Raw genomic sequence first — 21,382 nt, 5'->3', positions numbered from 1 at the left:
CCTTGCCCTCCCCTACCTCAGCTTGCTACTCCCCTACTACAACCCAGCCTTCACACTTTGCTCCTCTAATGCCAAGCTTTGCACTATTCCTCGATCTTGTCTGTCTCCCCCTTCTAGACTGTGAGCCCGTTGTTGGGTAGGTACCATCTCTAAATGTTGCCGATTTGTACTTCCCAAGTGCTTAGTACAGTGTTCTGCACACGGTAAGTATTCAATAAATACGATTGAATAATGAATAGATTTACAAATGATCAATGAAGAAATGGTAATTGAAGCATAAGGACTCACCTCAGGAGAAAGTGATTCTTCAGAGACACTCACAATTAGAAAATTGGAGTTTGAGGAAGATTCAGCAAAATAGAAATAGAAAGAGTGTCCAGAGAGCCAGGAGTAGAACCAGGAGAGGAGTTTACCAGAGAAGCCAAGGCTAGGTAATGTTTCCAGCAGAAAGGGGTGGTCTACAATGCAGACAACTGAGGGGTCAAGAAGGATTATGATGGAATAGAGTAGTAAATTGTGAGGTCATTGATGACCAGGAGGAGAGGATTCAGTGAAGTGAGGAAGATGGAAACCAGATTTTAGAGGGTCAAAAGGGAGTTGGAGGAGAGGAAGTGGGAGCTGCAAGTTTAAACAATCCATTCAATGAGCTTGGACAGGAATGGTAAGAGGGAAATGGGGTGGTTGGTGGATGGTGCAGTAGGATGAAAAGGGTGTTTAAAATAATAGTGGAGATACAGGAATATTTGAAAGCATAGGGGAAGGAGCCACCAGAGAGTGAAGAGTTGAAGAAGGTGGTCAGAAAGGGAAGAAGAATGGGTGGATGTGTTTCATTAGGTGTGAAGAATGGGGTTGGAGGTTCAGGTGGAAGGGGTAGATTATGAAAGCAGGTGGTAGATCTCCTCTAGAGAGGCATCCAGAATGGGAAAAAAAGAGTTGAAATGAGGCACAAAGTAGCTGGGAAGGTGAGGGGAACATTTTGGGGAGTTCATGCCTGATGTTTTCAACCCTCCAGTTAATGGATTCCACCTTAGACCTTTCAGGAAGTGAGATTAAAATCCCCAAACTATGACTGTTCAGTCTCATTCAGGATTACGGCTAAACTGAGTGTTTTTCTAGCTCAGAAATCTTGACAAACCTTCTTGCTGAAACCTTGATAAATCAGGAAACTGGTGCTCCCTCTGACTATTCCCAAAACAGGGAAAAAGCTAGCTTCAGGAGACCAAGAGGCCTGGAATAAGGTTTGGCTTCCCCTCCCCGTTTATGAAGACCTCAGGACTCATTGGGGATTCAATAAAGGTTTACTGTAGGAAAAGGAGCTGGAATCAGTCCACATCAATCAGTCAATGGCATTTATTGAGCACTTATGGTATGCAAAGCACTGTACTGAGTGCTTGGGAGAGTACGGTACAACAGGGAATCTGAAAGACATGGGACAGAGACACACTCTTCCTCTGCCAACAAGCTACTAGATCTGCAAAAACACACATCCATTAGTACATGCTAACATGTATGAACCCACTTATACACACACATCTGTGAACCATAAACTCACACGAATACACATGCCCCTGTCCATCTGCGAACACACCTGTGCCCACACACACAGGCACCCGAACCCTTGTCCCTCCTTTCCTGATCCCTTTGCTTTTCCAAACAAAAAGCCGAGCAACCCCATGGATGAACCCCAAGAGTATGCCCAGGCTGGTGAATGGCAAGGAGGGGGACAGCAAGCAAGCAAGACAGGGCTGAGTACATATAACTTACTCAGTGTTTTTCATTGATTTCAAATTCCAGCAGAATTATAGCAAACACTACAGTGTGCAGCTGCTGTAATCATTGGCTTACTGTTCTAGGGCCTGAAAAAATGAAATTTTATTTTAAAAATCAAATTTATCAAACAATTGCATTTATTGAGCACTTACTGTGTACAAAGCACTGTACTAAACACTTAGGAGGGTACAGTGTAATGGATTTGACAGACATGTTCCCTGACCCCAAGGAGCTTACAGTCTAGAGGTATTTATTGCTGAAAACCTTATTATTGCCCTTTCTCAAACTACTGATGTCCTGTTATTTGAGTTATCAATCACTGTGATATTAATAAAGTTGGGGTATTTTATATCCCGGCTAAAATATTTTGCTTCTGATGTCTATTTGCAAGTCTCATTTTCCACCTATGTTGCTGACAATCATTTTCACCTTTGCATTCTTCACCTTTGTTTCAGTTGTCCTTCCCAAAATCTTAGCTTTGCTCTCTGCACACAGTAGGCACCCAATAAATATTATTGGTGAACTGATGCATTCTAGAGCTTGGCCTTGCTGGAGAGGCCATTCAGTTCAGCAATGCAGTCTCTCACCAGCTGAGCTGCCTCAATAGCGGTGCCCCGGTGCACTGAAAAACCACCCCCACTGTGACCATAGTTATGGACCACAGGCAGCTGCTGTCCATCTTGGGACAGAATATCTCTCTGCAGTCGCATTTCTGGCCTTCCTGGCCTCAAACCAACTCTCTCCTTCATGCCCCAGGCTCTACGAAGTGAGGGTTCAAGAACACAACATCTGGCAAGAATATCTTTGCTATTTTCTGGATCTGGGTATAGCCTCCAGTCATCTTTCTGCCGGGTTCCCCCTAGTGTTACATCATGCATTCCTGGGTAGATATAGGTCAGCCCATCCCCATCTCGAATGAAATGACTAATCCAGGGGGCCTGCATTTTGAGCACTTGACCTCTCACAGGGAATACTGTCAAATCACTCATGAGTTCTCTGCTTCCAATGCCTGAACAGTTGACCACAATATCATACGTGTCACACAATTCCCACAGATTTTCTATTCGCTTGACGTGTATTTGGCCTCCATTTCCTGTCAACCTACAAAGAATGAAAGATAATGAATCATGTTAGTCAGCTTGTAACGTCTTCAAATACAATACATTCCAAGTGAAAACTAATAGATAGGAGCATAAAAATAAGGCAGTGACCTCAAAAGGAAAGAAGTTATTTAAAGGTGCTCCTGCAGATCCAAGCAAAGTGTAGAAAGATCTTTTGAACATGAAGAATATTTGAATCTACATTATTTGAAAAAAAAGAGAAAGAGTTTAAAAACAAAGTAAGTCCCTACACTTCTCAAAATTTTTCCACTCTACGAAACAAGGTATGATTGCACCTCAAAGAATATATGCAGGTCTGGTCTCTTCCTCTTTGGAAGAACTTTTGAAATGAAGAACTACAGATGATGATTAGTGGGATGGAGCAGCTTCTATATGAAAATAGATTAGGAGTCCAGTATGCAAAATTTAAGACACAATTTGTAGTTTAGAAAATCATAAAGGATATGAACAGAATGTGTATTAAATTGTTGGTAACCAACTCCCCTCACTAGGATCAGGGTACCCATTGAAAGATGGTAAATTTAAAACCAACAAAAAGAAAAACATATTCCCAAGCCTGTGAGTAAACATATGGAATTTGAACCACCTGAAGGTGTTTTAATCAAGAGTATCATTGTTTCAAAAAGTATTTATACAGATTAATGATTGAAAGGTTCATAATGAGTTATTAGACACAAAAACTGTACATCATGCACATATACTTTTTAACTTTTATATTATTTATACATTATGATTTGTTCAGCTCTTTTGTCCTGCTGTGTTTACATTGCTTCCTGATTTATATGTGGTATTCCTCCAGTTTTCACCCTCCGCAAATCATCTTTGTCTGTTTTCCCTGTCAGATTGTTAGTCCCTCAAGGGAACTGAATATGTGCCTTAATTTAACTGTACTCCCCCAAGAGCTTAGTACAGTGTCTAGCACTCAGAATACGAGTCAGTAAATGTCAATGATTGATTTATTAAGGAAATGTTAACAATAATAAACGGTATAGCCAAAACCTTGACAATGTCAAGTGGGGTAGCCATACCCCAGGACAATCTTTGATCCCTTATCAGAGGCAAGATACTGGGAAACATCTGATCCAATATGATACATCTCATTTTCCCAATATATATGAAGAAGCAGCATGGCATAGTGGCTAGAGCATGGGCCTGGGGGTCAGATTATCATGGGTTCTAAACCTGGCTCCACCACTTGTCTGCTGTTTGTCTTGGGCAAGCCACTTCACTTCTCTGTGCCTCAATTACCTCTTCTATAAAATAGGGATTAAGACTGTGAGCCTCATGTGGGACAGGGACTGTGTCCAAATAGATTTGCTTGTATCCACCCAGCACTTAGTATAGTACCTTGCATATAGTAAGCACTTAACAAATACCATTAAAAATATTCTTAGATTCAATTCCAACTCTAACTATAATCCCTGTGAATAAATACCTCATATGTGTTTTCATGAACTTTGAACAGATAAGGTAAACACATTTTCAAGGCAAATAGCTAAGGAAATCATTTGCATTATGGCTTGTTAAATATTCTATAGTGTCCAAGACATTTTGAATGCCAGAGAAATCGTACAGCATATTAATCTGATACATTATCATTTAATTACAATTTATTTGTATGGGGGGCACAACATGAGGGAAAAATAGAACACTATTAAGATGCTCAGTCCTGAAGGAGTTTGGGGTAGTTAACAAGAGAAATCAATCTTACTTGAGCTAGGGCAAAAAGCTCTTCCAAGAAAATGTTCTAACTGAAGCTATCATTAAGAATAAATTATAATCACTACAGAATGCACCACTGGTTTCAGTTTAAATTATCCTACATATTAAAAAAAAAACACAAGAGGGTGTGAGCTTAATAAATGAGAATAAACTTAAAATGGAAAGCAGGGGTCAATATTACTTAACGAATCCTAGAACTTTATTGTGTCCTAGTATAATATTCAAATGTATCAATCAATCAATCAATCAATCATATTTATTGAGCGCTTACTGTGTGCAGAGCACTGTACTAAGTGCTTGGGAAGTACAAGTTGGCAACTTATAGAGATGGTCCCTACCCAACAGCGGGCTCACAGTCTAGAAGGGGGAGACAGAGAACAAAATAAAATAAATAGAATAGTTATGCCCCTCCCGCCTTACCTCCTTCCCCTCCCCACAGCACCTGTATATATGTATATATGTTTGTACATATTTATTACTCTATTTATTTATTTATTTTATTTGTACATATTTATTCTATTTATTTTATTTTGTTAAAATGTTTTATTTTGTTCTCTGTCTCCCCCTTCTAGACTGTAAGCCCGCTGTTGGGTAGGGACTGTCTCTATATGTTGCCAACTTGTACTTCCCAAGTGCTTAGTACAGTGCTCTGCACACAGTAAGCGCTCAATAAATACGATTGAATGAATGAATGAATATGTACAAGTAAAATAAATAAATAAATGGAGTAAGAAATTATTAAACAAGTTCATCTATGTTTATTTCATCCAGGTAATGTCCTAAAATAAGGGCTTATGAATGTAAGAGCCTAATCTTTGCAGAAATAATGCAAACTTCCTGGAAAAGGTGTTTTCTTGGGGTTTAGTTCTTTCTGTGTGCAATGACTGTTTTATAGCTCTCAGGTTTTTGGTTTAGACTGAAGGCTAACTCTGTGTGAAAGAAAGGTTAGAGGAAATTTCTGTAGTTGGCTATTGAGCACAACAAAAAACTAGTGATTGAATAGCTCATCTTTTCTCTGCTACCACAGGAATTTGTTTCTGGGGTGCTGCATTGGGGATACAATAGGACCTTCTAAAGCCCCATATTTTTAAAACTGATCACAGTCTAGCAAGAAAGTCTAGCAAGTCTTTCCTGGAAAGTCCCATTCTAGACTGTGACACTCCACCCTCTCAACCCAGACTGTGAAGTAAGTCAGTCAATCCTATTTGTTGAGCACTTATTCTTTGCAGAGCACTGTACAAAGTGCTTGGGAGAGTACAATATAACAATAAACAGACACATTCTCTACCCACAACAAGCTTACAGTCTAGAGGGGGAGACAGACATTAATATAAATAAGTAAACTAAACAAGTGTGGTGGGGCTGGGAGGAGGGGAAGAATAAAGGAAGCAAGTCAGGGCAAAACAGAAAGGAATGGGAAAAGAAGAAAGAAGGGTTTAGACAAGGAAGTCTTCTTGGAGGAAATGTGCCTTCAATAAGGCTTTGACGTAGGGGAGAGTAATTGTCTGCCAGATATGAGGAGGGAAGACAGTCCAGGCCAGAGGCAGGACGTGGGCGAGATATCGGTTTTGAGATAGATGAGATCAAGCTACAGTGAGAAGGTTAGAATTAGAGGATAGAGGTGGATGGGCTGGGTTGTAATAAGAGAGTAGTGTGGTGAGGTAGGAGGAGGCAAAGTGATTGAGTGCTTTAAAGCCAATGGTGGGGAGTTGCTGTGTAATATGGAGGTGGATGGGCAACCACTAGAGTTTCTTGAGGAGTGGGAAAACATGGCCTGAACATTTCTGTAGAAAAATGATCCTGGCAGCAGAGTGAAGAATGGACTAGAGTGGGGAGAGACAGGAGTCAGGGAGGTCAGCAAGGAGGCTGATACAATTATCAAGGCAGGATAGGATTAGTGACTGGATTAACATGATAGCAGTTTGGATGGAGAGGAAAGGGCAGATTTTAATAATGTTGTGAAGGTCTAACCAGCAGGATTTAGTGATGGATTGAATATGTGGGTTGAATTAGAGAGAGGATTAAAGGATAACACCAAGGTTATGGGGTGTAAGACAGGAAGGTTGGTGGTGCCATCTACTGTGAGGAGAAAATCAGGGAGAGGACAGGGTTTGGGTGGGAAGATAATGTTATGTTTTAGATATATTATGTTTGAGGTGATGGGAGGACATCCAAATAGAGATATCTTGAAAGCAGGAGGAAATGTGAACTTGTTGTGGGCAGGAAAAGCATTTCCCTACTCTGCTGTACTCTTTCAATAAGTTAGTACAGAGCTCCGCACACAGTAAGCTCTCAATAAATACCAATGATTGTCTGACTGTAAGCAAGGATCATATATATCATTTCAAATAAACCTTTAAATGCCTAAGTATTCTACCTACTCTGTGGGTGGTTAATTAATATTAATGACTGAGTGGCTGAAAGAGTTGGGTACAATTACTATGAAGGGCATACTTCTACATATTTCAAGATATCTGCTTATATAACGAACTGCCTTTAGTTCTAAGAAGTCAACAGAGTATCATTTACTGACAGTGTAGAAAATTAATTTTTCTGCTAAAGGTTAGGGATGATTTAAGGCAAACGTGACAACTTTTCTTCTTGAGCACAGCGACAAACTTGGTATGAGGTATCATGGGGTGGAGCACCTAGGGGGCTTTGAGAAAAAGACAGAAAAGAAGAGGGAAATAAAGGTGAAGGTGCAGTGTGGCCTATTGGAAAGAGCCCGGACCCGGGGTCAGAAGACCTGGGTTCTAATTCCAGTTCTGCCACTTGCCAGCTGTATGACCTGGAATAAGTCACTTTACTTCTCTCTGCCTCAGTTTCCTCATCTGTAAAATGGGGATTCCATACCTGTTCTCTCTTCCATTTAGACTGTGAGTCTTGTGTGGGATGAGCATTGTACCCAACTTGATTACAGTGTAACTTTTCCAGTGTTTAGTACCGTGCTTGGCACATAGTAAATTAAAAAGAAATTGTTAAATGCTTACTATGTGCCAGGCACTGTACTGAGTGCTTAGGTAGATACAAGTTAATCAGGTTGGACACAGTCCCTGTGGAGTTCACAGTCTTAATCCCCGTTTAACAGATGAGGTAACTAAAGCACAGAGAAGTTAAGTGATTTGCCCAAGGTCATAGAGCAGACATGTGGCAGATTCAGGATTAGAACCTAAGTCCTTCTGACTTCCAGACCCTTGCTCTAATCATTAGGCTATGCAGCTTCTCATATTCTTAAAAAGTACTATAGTTGTCATTACTATTAAAGGGTAGAAAAGGGAACGGAGGTGGGGGACAAAAGGGAGTTTGAAGTGCTAGAGAAAGGGAGCTGGAGGCAGGAGAGGGAAGAGAAGAGGAAGGGGAAGAGGGTGGAAGGGTAGAGGAGAAGGTGATGGGGGAGGGGAGGAAAAGAAAAGAGGAGGAAAAGGAGATGGAGGCAAGGGACCCATTGTTGTTGTTGTGATGCTATTTTTGCCCTCATAGGGCTGGCACCCCAGGAGGGTGAACCATCCACCCACCTTACCTCTGATCCACTTGGGTGCCTAATGATGCTACTAAATTGTTTGAGTGAGGGGAAGGCACTTAAGCCAGAAAGTGGCCTGGAACTTCAGCTTGGTGGTCTTTAAACTACCTCTACCCTCTACTCTCATCTCAACCCTGTGATACCTCCCAGAATAGATCAAGAGTTAGAAGGGTGGATGGTTAAGAATGGGGAGAGAGCCTTTGCCCCCCTCCCCTCATCAGATAAATCCAACATGGGAAACAATGGCAGAGAAGCAGCATTGCCTAAAGGAAAGAGCATGAGCCTGGAAGCCAGAGGACCTGGATTCTAATCCTGGTGTGACCTTGGAAACATCACAACTTCTCTGGACCTCAATTTTCTCAACGGTAAAGAATGGGGATTAAATATGTGTTCTCCTTCCTACTTGGACTGTAAGCCTCGGGGGATACAGACTGTCCAACCTGATTAACTTGTATCTACCCCAGTGCTTAGAACACATAGTAAATCCTTAACAAATAATAATAATAATAATAATAATGGTATTTGTCAAGCACTGCTCTAAGCACTGGGGTAGATACAGGGTAATCAGGTTGTCCCACATGGGGTTCACACTTTTAATCCCATTTTACAGATGAGGTACTTGAGGCACACAGAAGTTAAGTGACTTGCCCAAGGTCAAGGTCACACAGCAGACAGTGGCAGAGCTGGGATTAGAACCCACTCCCTCTGACTTCCAAGCCCATGCTCTTTTATTCAATCATATTTATTGAGCACTTACTGTGTGCAGAGCACTGTACTAAGTGCTTGGAAAGTACAATTTGGCAACAGATAGAGACAATCCCTACCCAACAATGGGCTCACAGTCTAGAAGGGGGAGACAGACAACCAAACAAAACAAATAGACAGGCATCAGTACATCAAAATAGATAAAACAGAATTATAGATATATACACATCATTAATAAAATAGAGTAATACATATGTACAAATATACATGAGTGCTGTGGGGCGGGGAAGGGAGTAGAGCAGAGAGAGGGAGTAGGGGTGATGGGGAGGGGAGGAGGAGCAGAGGAAATGGGGGTGTCAGCCTGGGAAGGCCTCCTGGAGGAGGTGAGCCCGCTGTTGGGTAGGGACCGTCTCTATATGCTGCCAACTTGGACTTCCCAAGCGCTTAGTACAGTGCTCTGCACAAAGTAAGCACTCAATAAATATGACTGAATGAATGAATGAATGAATAGGGCTTTGAAGCAGGGAAGACAGCTAGTTTGGCAGAGAGATGTGAGGAGAGAGGGCATTTCAGGCCAGAGGTAGGATGTGGGCCAGGGGTCGACGGCAGGACAGGCGAGAACAAGGCACAGTGAGGAGGCTAGCGGCAAAGGAGCAGAGTGTGCAGGCTGGGCTGTAGAAGGAGAGAAGGGAGGTGAAGTAGGAGGGGGCAAGGGATGGGGAGCTTTGAAGCCAAGAGTGAGGAATTTTTGCTTCATGGGAAGGTTGATAGGCAACCACTGGAGATTTTTGAGGAGGGGAGTGACATGCCCAGAGCATTTCTGTAGAAAGATAATCTGGGCAGCAAAGTGAAGTAGAGAATCTTTCCACTAAGCCATGCTGCTTCTTGGATGCATAATAATTCCTCTTGCCCCCTGGAGTGCCACCTATAATTGAACCTAATGTGCCTGAATATGCCCATAATGGAAGTGAACTCACCCCAACTCTTTGAAGTTGAGGAAAGTTTGATTAATTTTTTCAACTTTACCAGCCTTGCATTTCCCAAACTGAGCTAGAGGAAGATTCCGTGAAATATAGGGAGGAACTATATATAATATTCTTTATTAAAAAATTCCGAAAATTAGGCTAGAAAGTATACTGAAGATATTTTGGACCCAATTTAGCCAAGCCCAGACGATCTCACAATTTGGAACTGTATCCAGTTTAGGAGTACTTATTCAGAGCAAAAAAAAATTATCCACCAATCACAATATATAAAAATGACAATAATCATATGAATCACTAGCCCAAAGGAATATTGTAAATTAATCAAAATAAATAATTTCTGTAATGCAACCTCCCCCCTGAAATCCAAAATAAAACAATCAATCAATAGCATTTATTGTTACATTCACTAAGACTAAAAAGACTTTCATAATTCACATTCACTGAAGCCAAGCCATTTTGTGGATAAAATCCATGCCCTTGAATGTTCTGAAATCAAGAAAGAAAATATGGCCAATCAAGAATAAGATTCTCTGGAAGAGTAATGGATGGGTTTCAACTCTGTTCAATAAACCACAGGATTCTACCAGGAATCTCTAGTGGTTTCTTCTAAATCAAAAACAAACAAACAAAAACTAATGGCATAGGCATTTAAATTGTATGGTATTCTATGCTAGGGAATGGATTACTGTGGAAGTACACTAGAAAGGTCCCACAGCTCCAAGAAGCTTTAAAAAGCTAGCTTTATAGGTAACTATTGTCTTTCTCCCTGGGATTTGTAAATCACAGCCACCCAACAAATTTCAGTTAAATCAGGAAGAGGAATAACAGCAACCATTCACTCTGGAAGACAATAGAGATTGAAAGGGAAGAAAGCAGCAAGGAACCAACCTTTTCATCAGCCATGGCAGATAGAAGAGGCTGTCACACTTCAGGGTCGTGAAACCCTGACCAAATACGTGGTGTGGAAATTTTGTCAGCTCAGCTTCGGTCATCTTGTGAAATCCCAAAACAATATCTGCCCAGAATGGCATCTCTTCGGTGGGGAGACTTCTAAATATCTGCCACCTTAAAGGCATTACATGTTCATGAAAGAAATTTGCTTTAATTGCATTTTGACTTTTTCAAAGAATTTTTGTTATAACACTTCCCAAGAGCCTCAAGTTACAGAAAATTGAAAAACAGTTAACTAAGTTGCTTCATGTGGAATGTAAGTACTCCTCGGGCTAAATGTTATTTGCAAAAAGTCTAGAAATCTTCCTGTTCCTGTTAACTATTGATCAGGTAAGCCTTTTTCCTTTACTCACTTGGCCTTCCCAGTTTCTTTCCTGTCATCTACACTCCTCAATCCCCTCTCAGGGTGGCACTTGGAGAGTTTCCAGTACTCTACCACTCTCGACTATGGGAGGGAGAATCAAGCAGAGGCATATCCATTCCATTACTAGCTTGGGCAGTGGCTACCAAGTGGAAGGCAATCTGCTACAAGTCAAAACTCACCTGTGCCGGGTAACAGCAGTATAAGAGAGAGTCACGGGCAGAAACTCAAGTTTACTGCAAGGAAGGAGGCAATGGTAAACCACTTCTGTATTTTTACCAAGAAAACTCTATGGATACACTACCAGAATGGCTGCAGATGGAGGTGGGGCATTCTGGGAGAGATGTGTCCATGGCATCGCTATAAGTTGGACACAACTTGATGGCATGACAAGATACTACTCAAAATGTGTGTTCCTGAGACTTTTGGTAGATCTAAAGTGGATCTATACATCTGCTGCCTCCACTTTCCCTCCTCCAACTTCCTTCTTGGCCTACAATCCATTTTCCACCACCTTAACTCCACTGAGACTACACTTTCCATTGTCACTAATGACTTCCTTTTTTGTCCTAATATTCCTCAAGCTCTAGGCTGCCTTCAATATGAGGGACCATTCTCTTCATGTGGAAATGCTATCTAACTTTAGTTTTTCTTACCCAATTCTCTCCTAGTTCTTCCCTGCTTCAAAACACCTCCACTTAGATGTCTTGCTGGCAAAACTCAGTATATTTAAAACTGAACTCATCTTCCCCTCCAAATCCTCTCCTCCACCTCACTTTCCCATCACAGCTGAATACACCATTATCCTTGCCTCTCAAACCCTCAACCCTGTGTATTTATTAATTTAAGCCTTAAACAGTAACATTTCAAATTCCTCTCACCCAGATATCAAACGAATACCAGCATCTGCAGCTTCTGATGAATTACTGATTGCCAACAGGTAGTTAAAAGTCTCTCTAAACCACTGCTTCTGTCGGGAAATTGGAATGCCTGTAATTATCGAGGAAACAATGGAGAAACAAAAGAAAAAAATGCACACAATGAGAACACCTCAAACCAGGCCCCTAAGACAATCAGAAAATGGAAAAGGAAGCATTTTACTTTCCCTAAAATAAAATGTTGTGCACCATTGTATACCAGAGTAGGTCTAATGAGGAGCAGGTGGACCTTTGCTTCTAAACTGGGACTCACTCATCTCTGGACATTGTCATAATAACAGTTCACCCACATTTCAACCCATCTTAGAATCCTATCTCCTTCGAAAAGCTTTCCCTGATTAATTTCCCAGCACCCTAAGCCATATAAACCAAACTAACCCATCCTCGGATTTCTTCACGCTGCTGACTGGATCAGCTTTGTGGAGAAACGCTCTGGGCATGCTACTCCCCTCCTCAAAAATCTCCAGTGGCTGCCAGTCAACCTATGCATCAAGCAAAAACTCCTCACTCTCGGCTTCAAGGCTCTCCATCCCCTCACCCACTCCTACCTCACCTCCCTTCTCTCCTTCTACAGCCCAGCCCACACCCTCCACTCCTCTGCCACTAACCTCCTCACTGTACCTCGTTCTCGCCTGTCCCGCCACCAACCCCCGGCCCACGTCCTCCCCCTGGCCTAGAATGCCCTCCCTCCGCACATCCGCCAAGCTAGCTCTCTTCCTCCCTTCAAAGCCCTACTGGGAGCTCACCTCCTCCAGGAGGCCTTCCCAGACTGAGTCCCCTTTTTCCTCTCCTCCTTCCCATCCCCCCAACTCTACCTCCTTCCCTTCCCACAGCACCTGTATATATGTCTGTACAGATGCATTACTCTATTTATTTTACTTGTACATATTTACTATTCTATTTATTTTGTTAATGATGTGCATCTTGCTTTATTTCTATGTATTCTGATGACTTAATACCTGTCTACATGTTTTGTTTTGTTGTCTGTCTCCCCATTCTAGACTGTGAGCCCAATGTTGGGTAGGGACCATCTCTGTATGTTGCTAACTTGTACTTCCCAAGCACTTAGTACAGTGCTCTGCACACAATAAGTGCTCAATAAATATGATTGAATGAATGAATTTCTATTCATATGCTTAGACAATTATGTAATTTTGACCACTCTAGTTGTTAAAATTTTTATGATTGTGGAATCATTAGAGAAGCAGTGTGGCTTAGTGGAAAGAGCCCAGGCTTGGGAGTCAGAGGTTGTGGGTTCTAATCCGGGTTCTGCCACCAATCAGCTGTGTGACTTTGGGCAAGTCACTTGACTTCTCTGTGCTTCAGTTACTTCATCTGTAAAATGGGGATTAAGACTGTGAGCCCACATGGGACAACCTGATTACCTAGTATCTACCCCAGTGCTTAGAACAGTGCTTGGCATGTAGTAAGCACTTAACAAATGCCATCACTATTTATTTTTAGAGGTAAGAGCATGGGCCTGTGTGTCGGGGGCCTTGGTTCTAATCCCAATTCTACCTCTTGCCTGTTATGCGACACTGGGTAATTCATTTGACTTCTCTGAGTCTCAATTTCATCATCTGTAAAATGGGGATTTAATACTTGTTCTCCCTCCCCCTTAGACTGTGAGCCCCATATGGGATAGGGATTGTGTCTGATCTGATTACTTTGTATCTACTCCAGTGCTTAGTACAGGGTTTGACACATAGAAAGCACTTAAAAATACATTATTATTATTATTACTAAAAACCATAAACGACTTATTTTGATCCTGTGGTAGCCCTGCTGTATTTGAACTCAGGCAATTGTGTAACCAACTCCCTTTAACCATGATTTTTGAAACAGGCCTCAAGTATTCATTGGGAGGGTCATCTTTGCCTTGGAGAAAATAAATACTAAAAAGTTGATTTCAGAATATAGAAACAGATTCTGCTTAAGCCCATATTAATGGGTATAGATTTAACCCCACCCCCAAATTGTAGATTTAACTTTCAAATATATCATTTATCATATAATACATGCACCAGTACGAGATAAAAATCACTGGCACTGTTGTATTCTTTAATGTGGATTCAATATATAAATTTATATGACCAAATGTTTGTCATTTCATGCTATTCTAAGTTCATTTTAAACCTTAGTGTGAGAAATGTTTTTTCGTTGGGTTTCTTGGCATCATTATCTCAGATATAAAGAAGGATTATTCATTGATTAAGAACATATTTGAAGCCCATGTTAAAAAAAATATTTTACCCCAGTGGATATTCCTGGGGTCTACAGTAAATGGGGGAATTCTTCCTGATGCATTAAGCTCCCAAAGATCAGCCCACTTGCAGATGTTCCCTGCAATCCTACAGTTATTTTTTCTTTTGTAATCATTAAGACAGCTCCAGTTTACACATCACTTACCTGGATAGGCATGAGGAATAAGCATTCCAGCTGCCACATCGCTAGTGGTGTCAGGGGTAAATCTGTCCGCAATAACAGCAACTGAACATTTTGGAATGGATTCTGAAATGCAGACAGCTGTGGACAGCCCAATCAAGCCTGCGCCAACAACACCAATCTTTATTGTAGCCATCTGACCTGAGAGGGTAAGAAAGGTGGATTAGTGCCATCCTTTACAGCTCTCTCTGAGCAATAGGGATTTTTGTCCTGAAAAGTGATCCATTTACTTTTAAAAGTCAACATGATTTCCTAAATATTCCTTTTTGTATATTTGCTGGAGAAGAGTATACAGTATGTATTTCACAGTTTCACCTCTTAATCAGTCTTGGCTGAGAACACTGCCTAAATGAAAGGCAACTGCAAGGCTAGCAAGACCTGGAGGAACTGGGGATCCCAAGTAGGGAGAGAGAGAAGGCAGAAACTTTCATCTTGGCAGCTGATTCAGCTGATAAACAAGGTAAGTGGTTACTTTGGAGCAGCATATGGCAGGGCTCTGACCCTCCAAAGATGGTGCTTGTTATCAGACCTCCTTACCAAAATAGCTGCCAAGACTACTGGGAGTCACCACCCCATCTCCCTCTGTACAAGTGTGACAACTATCTTAATTTTATTTTTTACATGGTTTTTGTGCTTCTCCACCCTCAGAAACAACATTTAAAAGGTTCAACTTGACTCACCTTTCAACCACGCATGCATTCAAGCAAAGGTCAGGGAGCTCTACTGCTGTCCCCCCACCCAACCCCACCACACACCCACATGTACACACACCTCATTAATTCACAGTTATTGAGCACTTACTGTGCACAAAGGACTGTACTAAGTGATTGGGAGAGTACAATATAATGATAGACACATTCCCTACCCACAATGAGCTTCCTACTTCCCCAGGCTCTGGAGGAGGCAAGGAAATTTTTTATGGTATTTGTTAAGCACTTACTATGTATCAAATACTGTTCTAAACACTGGGGTAGGTATGTGTTAATTAGGTCAGACAAAGTCTCTGTCTCACATGAGGCTCACAGTCTAAGGGAGAAAAGGTATTTAATCCCCCTTTTACAGTTGAGATTGTTAGTCAAATCTTTTCTTATTACTTGTCTCCTTGCTGGCCTGTTCCTCTAGGTGCATGACCACGCACAAAAACTTGGTGACATCTTGCAGGGCAGAGAATTTCCTCGCTTGTTTGGCAGAAAGTGCCCAGCTTTGCTCAAAGAGGTTGCCAGATCATCATCTAGCTCCTAAGTTGCTGCTGAGAGTTTCATCCAGGTAAGCCCTCTCTGAACAATCTCTTTGAGCTCCTCCATAGCCTTCTCATCAAGCTCTCCAATCTGGGTTATGACGTAGTAGACGTTGGACATCCACCCTTTCCTCTCCATCCAAACTGCCACCATGTTAATACAATCACTCATCCTATCCCACCTGGATTTCTACATCAGCCTCCTTGCTGATGTAGTAAGGCCTTCTGTCTCTCCCCACTGCAGGCCATACTTCACTCTGCTGCCTGGATCACTTTTCTACAAAAACGTTCAGGACATGTCACCTTACTCCTCAAAAAACTCCAGTGGTTGCCCATTCACTGCCGCATCGAACAAAAACTCCTCACCATTGGCTTTAAAGCACTCCACCACCTCGCCCCCTCCTACCTCATTTCTCACCTCCTACAACCCAGCCCACACACTTCACTCCTCTAGTGCTAACCTTCTCACTGTGCCTCGATCTCGCCTGTCTCTCCACCAACCCTTAGCCCATGTCCTGTCTCTGGCCTGGAATGCCCTCCCTCCTCAAATCCGACAATTACTCTCCCCGCCTTCAAAACCTTATTGAAGGCACATCTCATCTAAGAGGCCTTCCCAGACTAAGCCCCACTTTTCCTCATCTCCCACCCTTTCTGTTTTGCCTTGATTTGTTCCCTTTGCTCTTTCCCCTCCCAGCCCCACAGCCCTTAATGTACATATCTGTAATTTTATTTATTTGTATTGATATCTGTCTCCCCAACTCTAGACTGTAAGCTCATTGTGGGCAGAAAATGTGACGGTTTATTGCTGAATTATACTCTCCCAAATGCTTTGTACAGTGCTCTGCACACAGTAAGCACTCAATAAACATGACTGACTGACTGACATCTGAGAAGACAGTTCCTCATCTTCCTTGGAGAGACTGAACTGAAATAGGGATCTTTGGGGTGTGGGCTCAGTCTCCTCCCCCTCCAGCTCCAAGCTGGATGGAGGGGTTGTAGTCAAAAATCAGAAAGTTTCAGGCTTTGCTGAAGTTCTTCCCCTAAAGTTACTCTTTCCACTCCCTTGGATGGAACTCCCCTTTTCACATCCAACTGATCATTGCTCTTCCTATCTTCAAAGCCCTTCCAAAATCATGTTTCCTCTAAGAAGCCTTCCCTAATTAATCTCTCATCTCCTCACTTTATATCCCCCAGCTGTTGCCACCTCATCACTACGATACCAATCCACCATCCCACCAAAACCTGCCAGTCTCACTTCCACAACATCGCCGAGATTCGCCCTTTCCTCTCCATCCAAACTGCTACCTTGCTGGTTCAATCTCTCATCCTACCCCGATTGGATTACTGCATCAGCCTCCTCTTTGATCTCCCATCCTCCTATCTCTCCCCACTTCAGTGTATACTTCACTCTGCTTCCCGGTTTATCTTTGTACAGAAACACTCTGGGCATGTCACTCCCCTCCTCAAAAATCTCCAGTGGTTACCTGTCAACTTATGAATCAAACAAAAACTCCTCACACTCAGCTTCAAGGCTCTCCATCACCTCGCCCCCTCCTACCTCACCTCCCTTCTCTCCTTCTACAGCCCAGCCTGCACACTCCACTCCTCTGCTGCTAACCTCCTCACTGTGCCTCATTCTCGCCTGCCCTGCTGTTGACCCCTGGCCCACATCCTTCCCCTGGCCTGGAATGCCCTCCCTCCACACATCTGCCAAAATTAGCTCTCTTCCTCCCTTCAAAGCCCTACTGAGAGCTCACCTCCTCCAGGAGGCCTTCCCAGACTGAGTCCCCTTTTTCCTCTCTTCCTCCCCATCGCCCCCCCACCCTACCTCCTTCCCTTCCCCACAGCACTTGTATATATGTGTACGTATTTATTACTTTATTTATTTTACTTGTACATATTTACTACCCTATTTTATTAATTATGTGCATATAGCTATAATTCTATTTATTCTAACGGTTTTGACACCTGTCTACGTGTTTTGTTTTGTTGACTGTCTCCCCCTTCTAGACTGTGAGCCCGTTGCTGGCTAGGGACTGTCTTTATATGTTGCCAACTTGTACTTCCCAAGCGCTTAGTACAGTGCCCTGCACACAGTAAACACTCAATAAATACAATTGAATGAATGAATGAATGAATACTATTAGTGCCATCCATAGTGACAGGAAAGTCAGGGAGAAGACAGGGTTTGGGAGGGAAGATAAGGAGCTCAGACTTTCACTAGACTACATACTCTCCCAAGTGCTTAGTACAGTGCTCTACACTAAATAAGTGCTCAATAAATAACACATTGTCAGAAAAGCCTGAATAACTGAGTTTTCAGGTAAGGAAAAGTGCAGATATTTTTTAAGATTATTGTTTCATATTTTTACTAATCAATTAAGCCATCAATAGCATTTATTGGGCACTTACTTCCTAAGCCCTTGGGAGAGCAAAAATCTCTCTCCTTGTATGTATATAGAGAAGGAAAGGGATTTTTATTTATCATATTTATTTACATTTTTCACATGAAAGTAACTAAACAAAACTGATTGCTAGACCACATTTTCCCCCTATTCTGTTAAGAAAACATAAAAAATACCAATCATAATTGATCCAAGGAGAGCAACCAGCTGGAGGGTTTTAGAGGGGGTTGTGAGAGGAGGAGGGAAAAGATGGGGCAGGGGATAGGGTTGGAAAGAGCATTATCAATCCATCAATGGCATTTATTGATGTTTGCTGTGTGTTGTACTAAGTGCTTGGGAGAGAGCAATATAACAAAGGTGGTAGGCACAGTCCCTGCCCTTAAGGAGCTTACAGACAAGATTAGGAGATAGACCTGGTAATAATACTAAATGATAACAATAATAATAATGATTATATGTTAAACCCTTACTAAGAAGCAGCATGGCCTAGTGCATAGAGCATGGGCCTGGGCATCAGAAAAACCTGGATTCCAATCCTGGCTTTGCCACTTGTCTGTTGTGTGAACTTGGGAAAGTCACTTCACTTTTCCTTGCCTCAGTTATCTCATTTGTAAAATGGGATTAAGACTGGGAGGTCCATGTGGGACAGGGACTATGTCCAATCCCATTTGCTTGTGTCCACACGAGCATTTAGCATAGAGTGCCTGGCACACAGTAAGAGCTTAACAAAAACAAAGTAACTTCAATAACTATGTGCCAAGCACCGTACTAAGTGCTGGGGTAGATACAAGATAATCTGGTTCCATATGGAGTTTACATTTTAAGTAGGAGGGAGAACAGGTATTGAGAATCCCCATTTTGCAGATGAGGGAACTGAGGCACAGAGAGGTTAAGTGACTTGCCCAGGGACGCCCAGCAGGTACGAGGCAGAGCTGGGATTAGAACCCAGGTTCTCTAACTCCCAGGCCTGTGCTCTTTCCATTAGGTCATACTGATTCTCTACTAAGCCATAGTGCTTCTCTACTAAGCCACACTGCTTTCCTACTAGGCCATGTTGCTTCTCTTTAGCATAAGACTTCCCTGTAGAGTCATCCCTGTAACCTGATTCTTGCAGGCTTAACAGTCTGTCTCTATATACATAGACAGATATTCACTCTCCCCACCTTCAAAGCCTTATTAAATATACATTTCCTCCAAGAGGCCTTCCCAAAATAAGCCCTCATTTCCTCTTCTCCCACTCCCTTCTGCGTCACCCTTGCACTAGGATTTAAACCTTTTATTCACTCTTCCCTCAGCACCATAGCACTTATGTGCATATCAATAATTTATTTATATTAATGTCTGTCTCCCACTCTAGACTGTAAGCTCACTGTGGGCAGGGAACACGTCTACCAACTCTGTTACATTCTACTCTCTCCCTACTTCAGTACACACTTCACTCTGCTGCCTGGATGATTTTTCTACAAAACCATTCAGCCCTACTGAGAGCTCACCTCCTCCAAGAGGCCTTCCCAGACTGAGCCCCCTTTTTTCCTCTCCTCCTCCCCATCCCCCCTGCCCTACCTCCTTCCCCTCCCCACAGCACTTGTATATATGTTTGTACAGATTTATTACTCTATTTATTTTACTTGTACATATTTACTATTCTATTTATTTTGTTAATGATGTGCATCTAGCTTTTTTTCTATTTGTTCTGACAGCTTGACACCTGTCCACATGTTTTGTTTTGTTGTCTGTCTCCCCTTCTAGACTGTGAGCCCATTGTTGGGTAGGGACCGTCTCTATATGTTGCCAACTTGTACTTCCCAAGTGCTTAGTACAGTGCTCTGCACACAGTAAGCACTCAATAAATATGATTGAATGAATGAATTCAGTCCATGTTTCCCCACTCAAGAACCTCCAGTGGTTGTCCATCCACTATCACTTGAAACTGAAACTCTTCATCATATGCCTTAAAGCACATAATCACCTTGTCTTGTCTTATGCTGTTGTTTCTGACCTGGCACTACCCCATGGACACATCTCTCCCAGAATGCTCCACATCCACCTGCAATCGTTCTGGTAGTGTATCCATAGAGTTTTCGTGGTAAAAATACAGAAGTGATTTAACATTACCTTCTTCCGCAAAGTACACATGAGTCTCCACCCTCAACCCTTTCCCATGACTTTGCTGCCCAGCACAAGTGAGCTTTGACTTGTAGTGATTGCTTTCCTCTCGCTAGCCACTGCCCAAGCTAGGAATGGAACCTATCCTTGACTCTCTTTACCGTAGCGAAGACTGGTAGAGCACTGGAAACTCTCCAGGGGTGATCCTGAGAGAGGCCCTTCCTACCTTACCTCCCTGATTTCCTACTACAATCCAGCCCACACACTTGGTTCCTCTAATGCCAACCTACTCACTGTACCTAGATCTTGTCTATCTCACCGCTGACCTCTAACTCCTGGCCTGGAACCCCCTCCCTCTAAATCTGACACACAACCACTCTCCCCAACTTCATAGTCTTATTAAAAGCACATTTTCTCCAAGAGGCCTTCCCTAACTAAACCTTCATTTCCTTTCTCCTACTCCTTTATGCATAATCCTTGTATTTGAATTTACACCCTCAGCCCCACAGCACTTATTTACATATCTATAATTTAACTTATTTATATTAATGTTTGTCTCCCTCTCTAGACTGTAAGCTCATTGTGAGTAGGAAATGTGTTTACCAACTCTGTTATATCATACTTTCCCAACTGCTCAGTACAGTGCTTGTTCAAGGTGAGCACTCAATAAAATTGATTGATTGATTAATATAAAAACAATTTGTCACCATCTGGGGTGTACCCAGCAAGATCAGGGATTGGCTGGGAGATGGTTCCCAGGAAGCAATTGCTGAGGTTGGAACATGGGACTGAAGGGTTGGCTGGAACTCCCTTTCATGTTTGAAAGCTGAAGTTTGAAAGTGGTACCCTTTCAGTGAAGGGTACTAGGCTCTCTGGGACAAGTGATGCTGGCCACCCCTAATGGAGTTGGACAGAATGTTCCATTAATTTTGGAGAACCAATGAGCCAACAGAGTCCCCTGCAATTTCCTTGTACCCTCCTTGCTAAATATGCATGCCCACTGACAGAGCCTGAAACAGCCACAGAAATACCTACAGAAATATTCAAACTGTGAGCCCCTTGTGGTACAGGGACTGTTTCCAACTTGAGAGGCTTGTATCTCTCCAGCAGTTTGT

General features: G+C 42.3%; 1 protein-coding gene, 1 long non-coding RNA gene and 1 other non-coding gene across 4 annotated transcripts in view; 2 read left to right on the top strand and 1 right to left on the bottom strand.

The window, feature by feature from the left end:
- The first annotated feature begins 599 nt into the window (after positions 1-599).
- Positions 600-21,382, top strand: part of LOC119940772 — a 38,375-nt gene continuing 17,592 nt past the window's right edge. Inside the window, exons 1-2 of the long non-coding RNA XR_005455044.1 lie at positions 600-661; positions 15,642-15,785. This is a non-coding gene — a long non-coding RNA (uncharacterized LOC119940772). The remainder of the gene's footprint in view (positions 662-15,641; positions 15,786-21,382) is intronic.
- The window catches only part of LOC119940771 (solute carrier family 22 member 16-like), a 113,830-nt gene continuing 93,727 nt past the window's right edge, over positions 1,280-21,382 (bottom strand). Inside the window, exons 11-15 of one of the 2 annotated variants that reach the window (XM_038761080.1) lie at positions 14,484-14,660; positions 12,018-12,126; positions 11,319-11,372; positions 10,713-10,889; positions 1,280-2,871 (exon numbers count right to left, since the gene is read on the bottom strand). In XM_038761080.1, coding sequence (XP_038617008.1) covers positions 2,304-2,871; positions 10,713-10,889; positions 11,319-11,372; positions 12,018-12,126; positions 14,484-14,660 — 1,085 coding nt within the window. In that variant the 3' untranslated portion in view covers positions 1,280-2,303. The remainder of the gene's footprint in view (positions 2,872-10,712; positions 10,890-11,318; positions 11,373-12,017; positions 12,127-14,483; positions 14,661-21,382) is intronic. The other variant, XM_038761081.1, reaches the window with a different exon arrangement.
- LOC119941116 lies at positions 11,171-11,308 on the top strand. The gene has a single exon (XR_005455144.1). It is a non-coding gene; the product is annotated as a small nucleolar RNA SNORA7 (small nucleolar RNA).

The sequence above is a fragment of the Tachyglossus aculeatus genome, chromosome 19 (genome assembly GCF_015852505.1).
Source record: "Tachyglossus aculeatus isolate mTacAcu1 chromosome 19, mTacAcu1.pri, whole genome shotgun sequence".
NCBI classification, from domain to species: domain Eukaryota; kingdom Metazoa; phylum Chordata; class Mammalia; order Monotremata; family Tachyglossidae; genus Tachyglossus; species Tachyglossus aculeatus.
The sequence above is the reverse complement of the archived record's forward strand: the minus strand, read 5'-3'. Positions and strand labels throughout refer to the sequence as shown.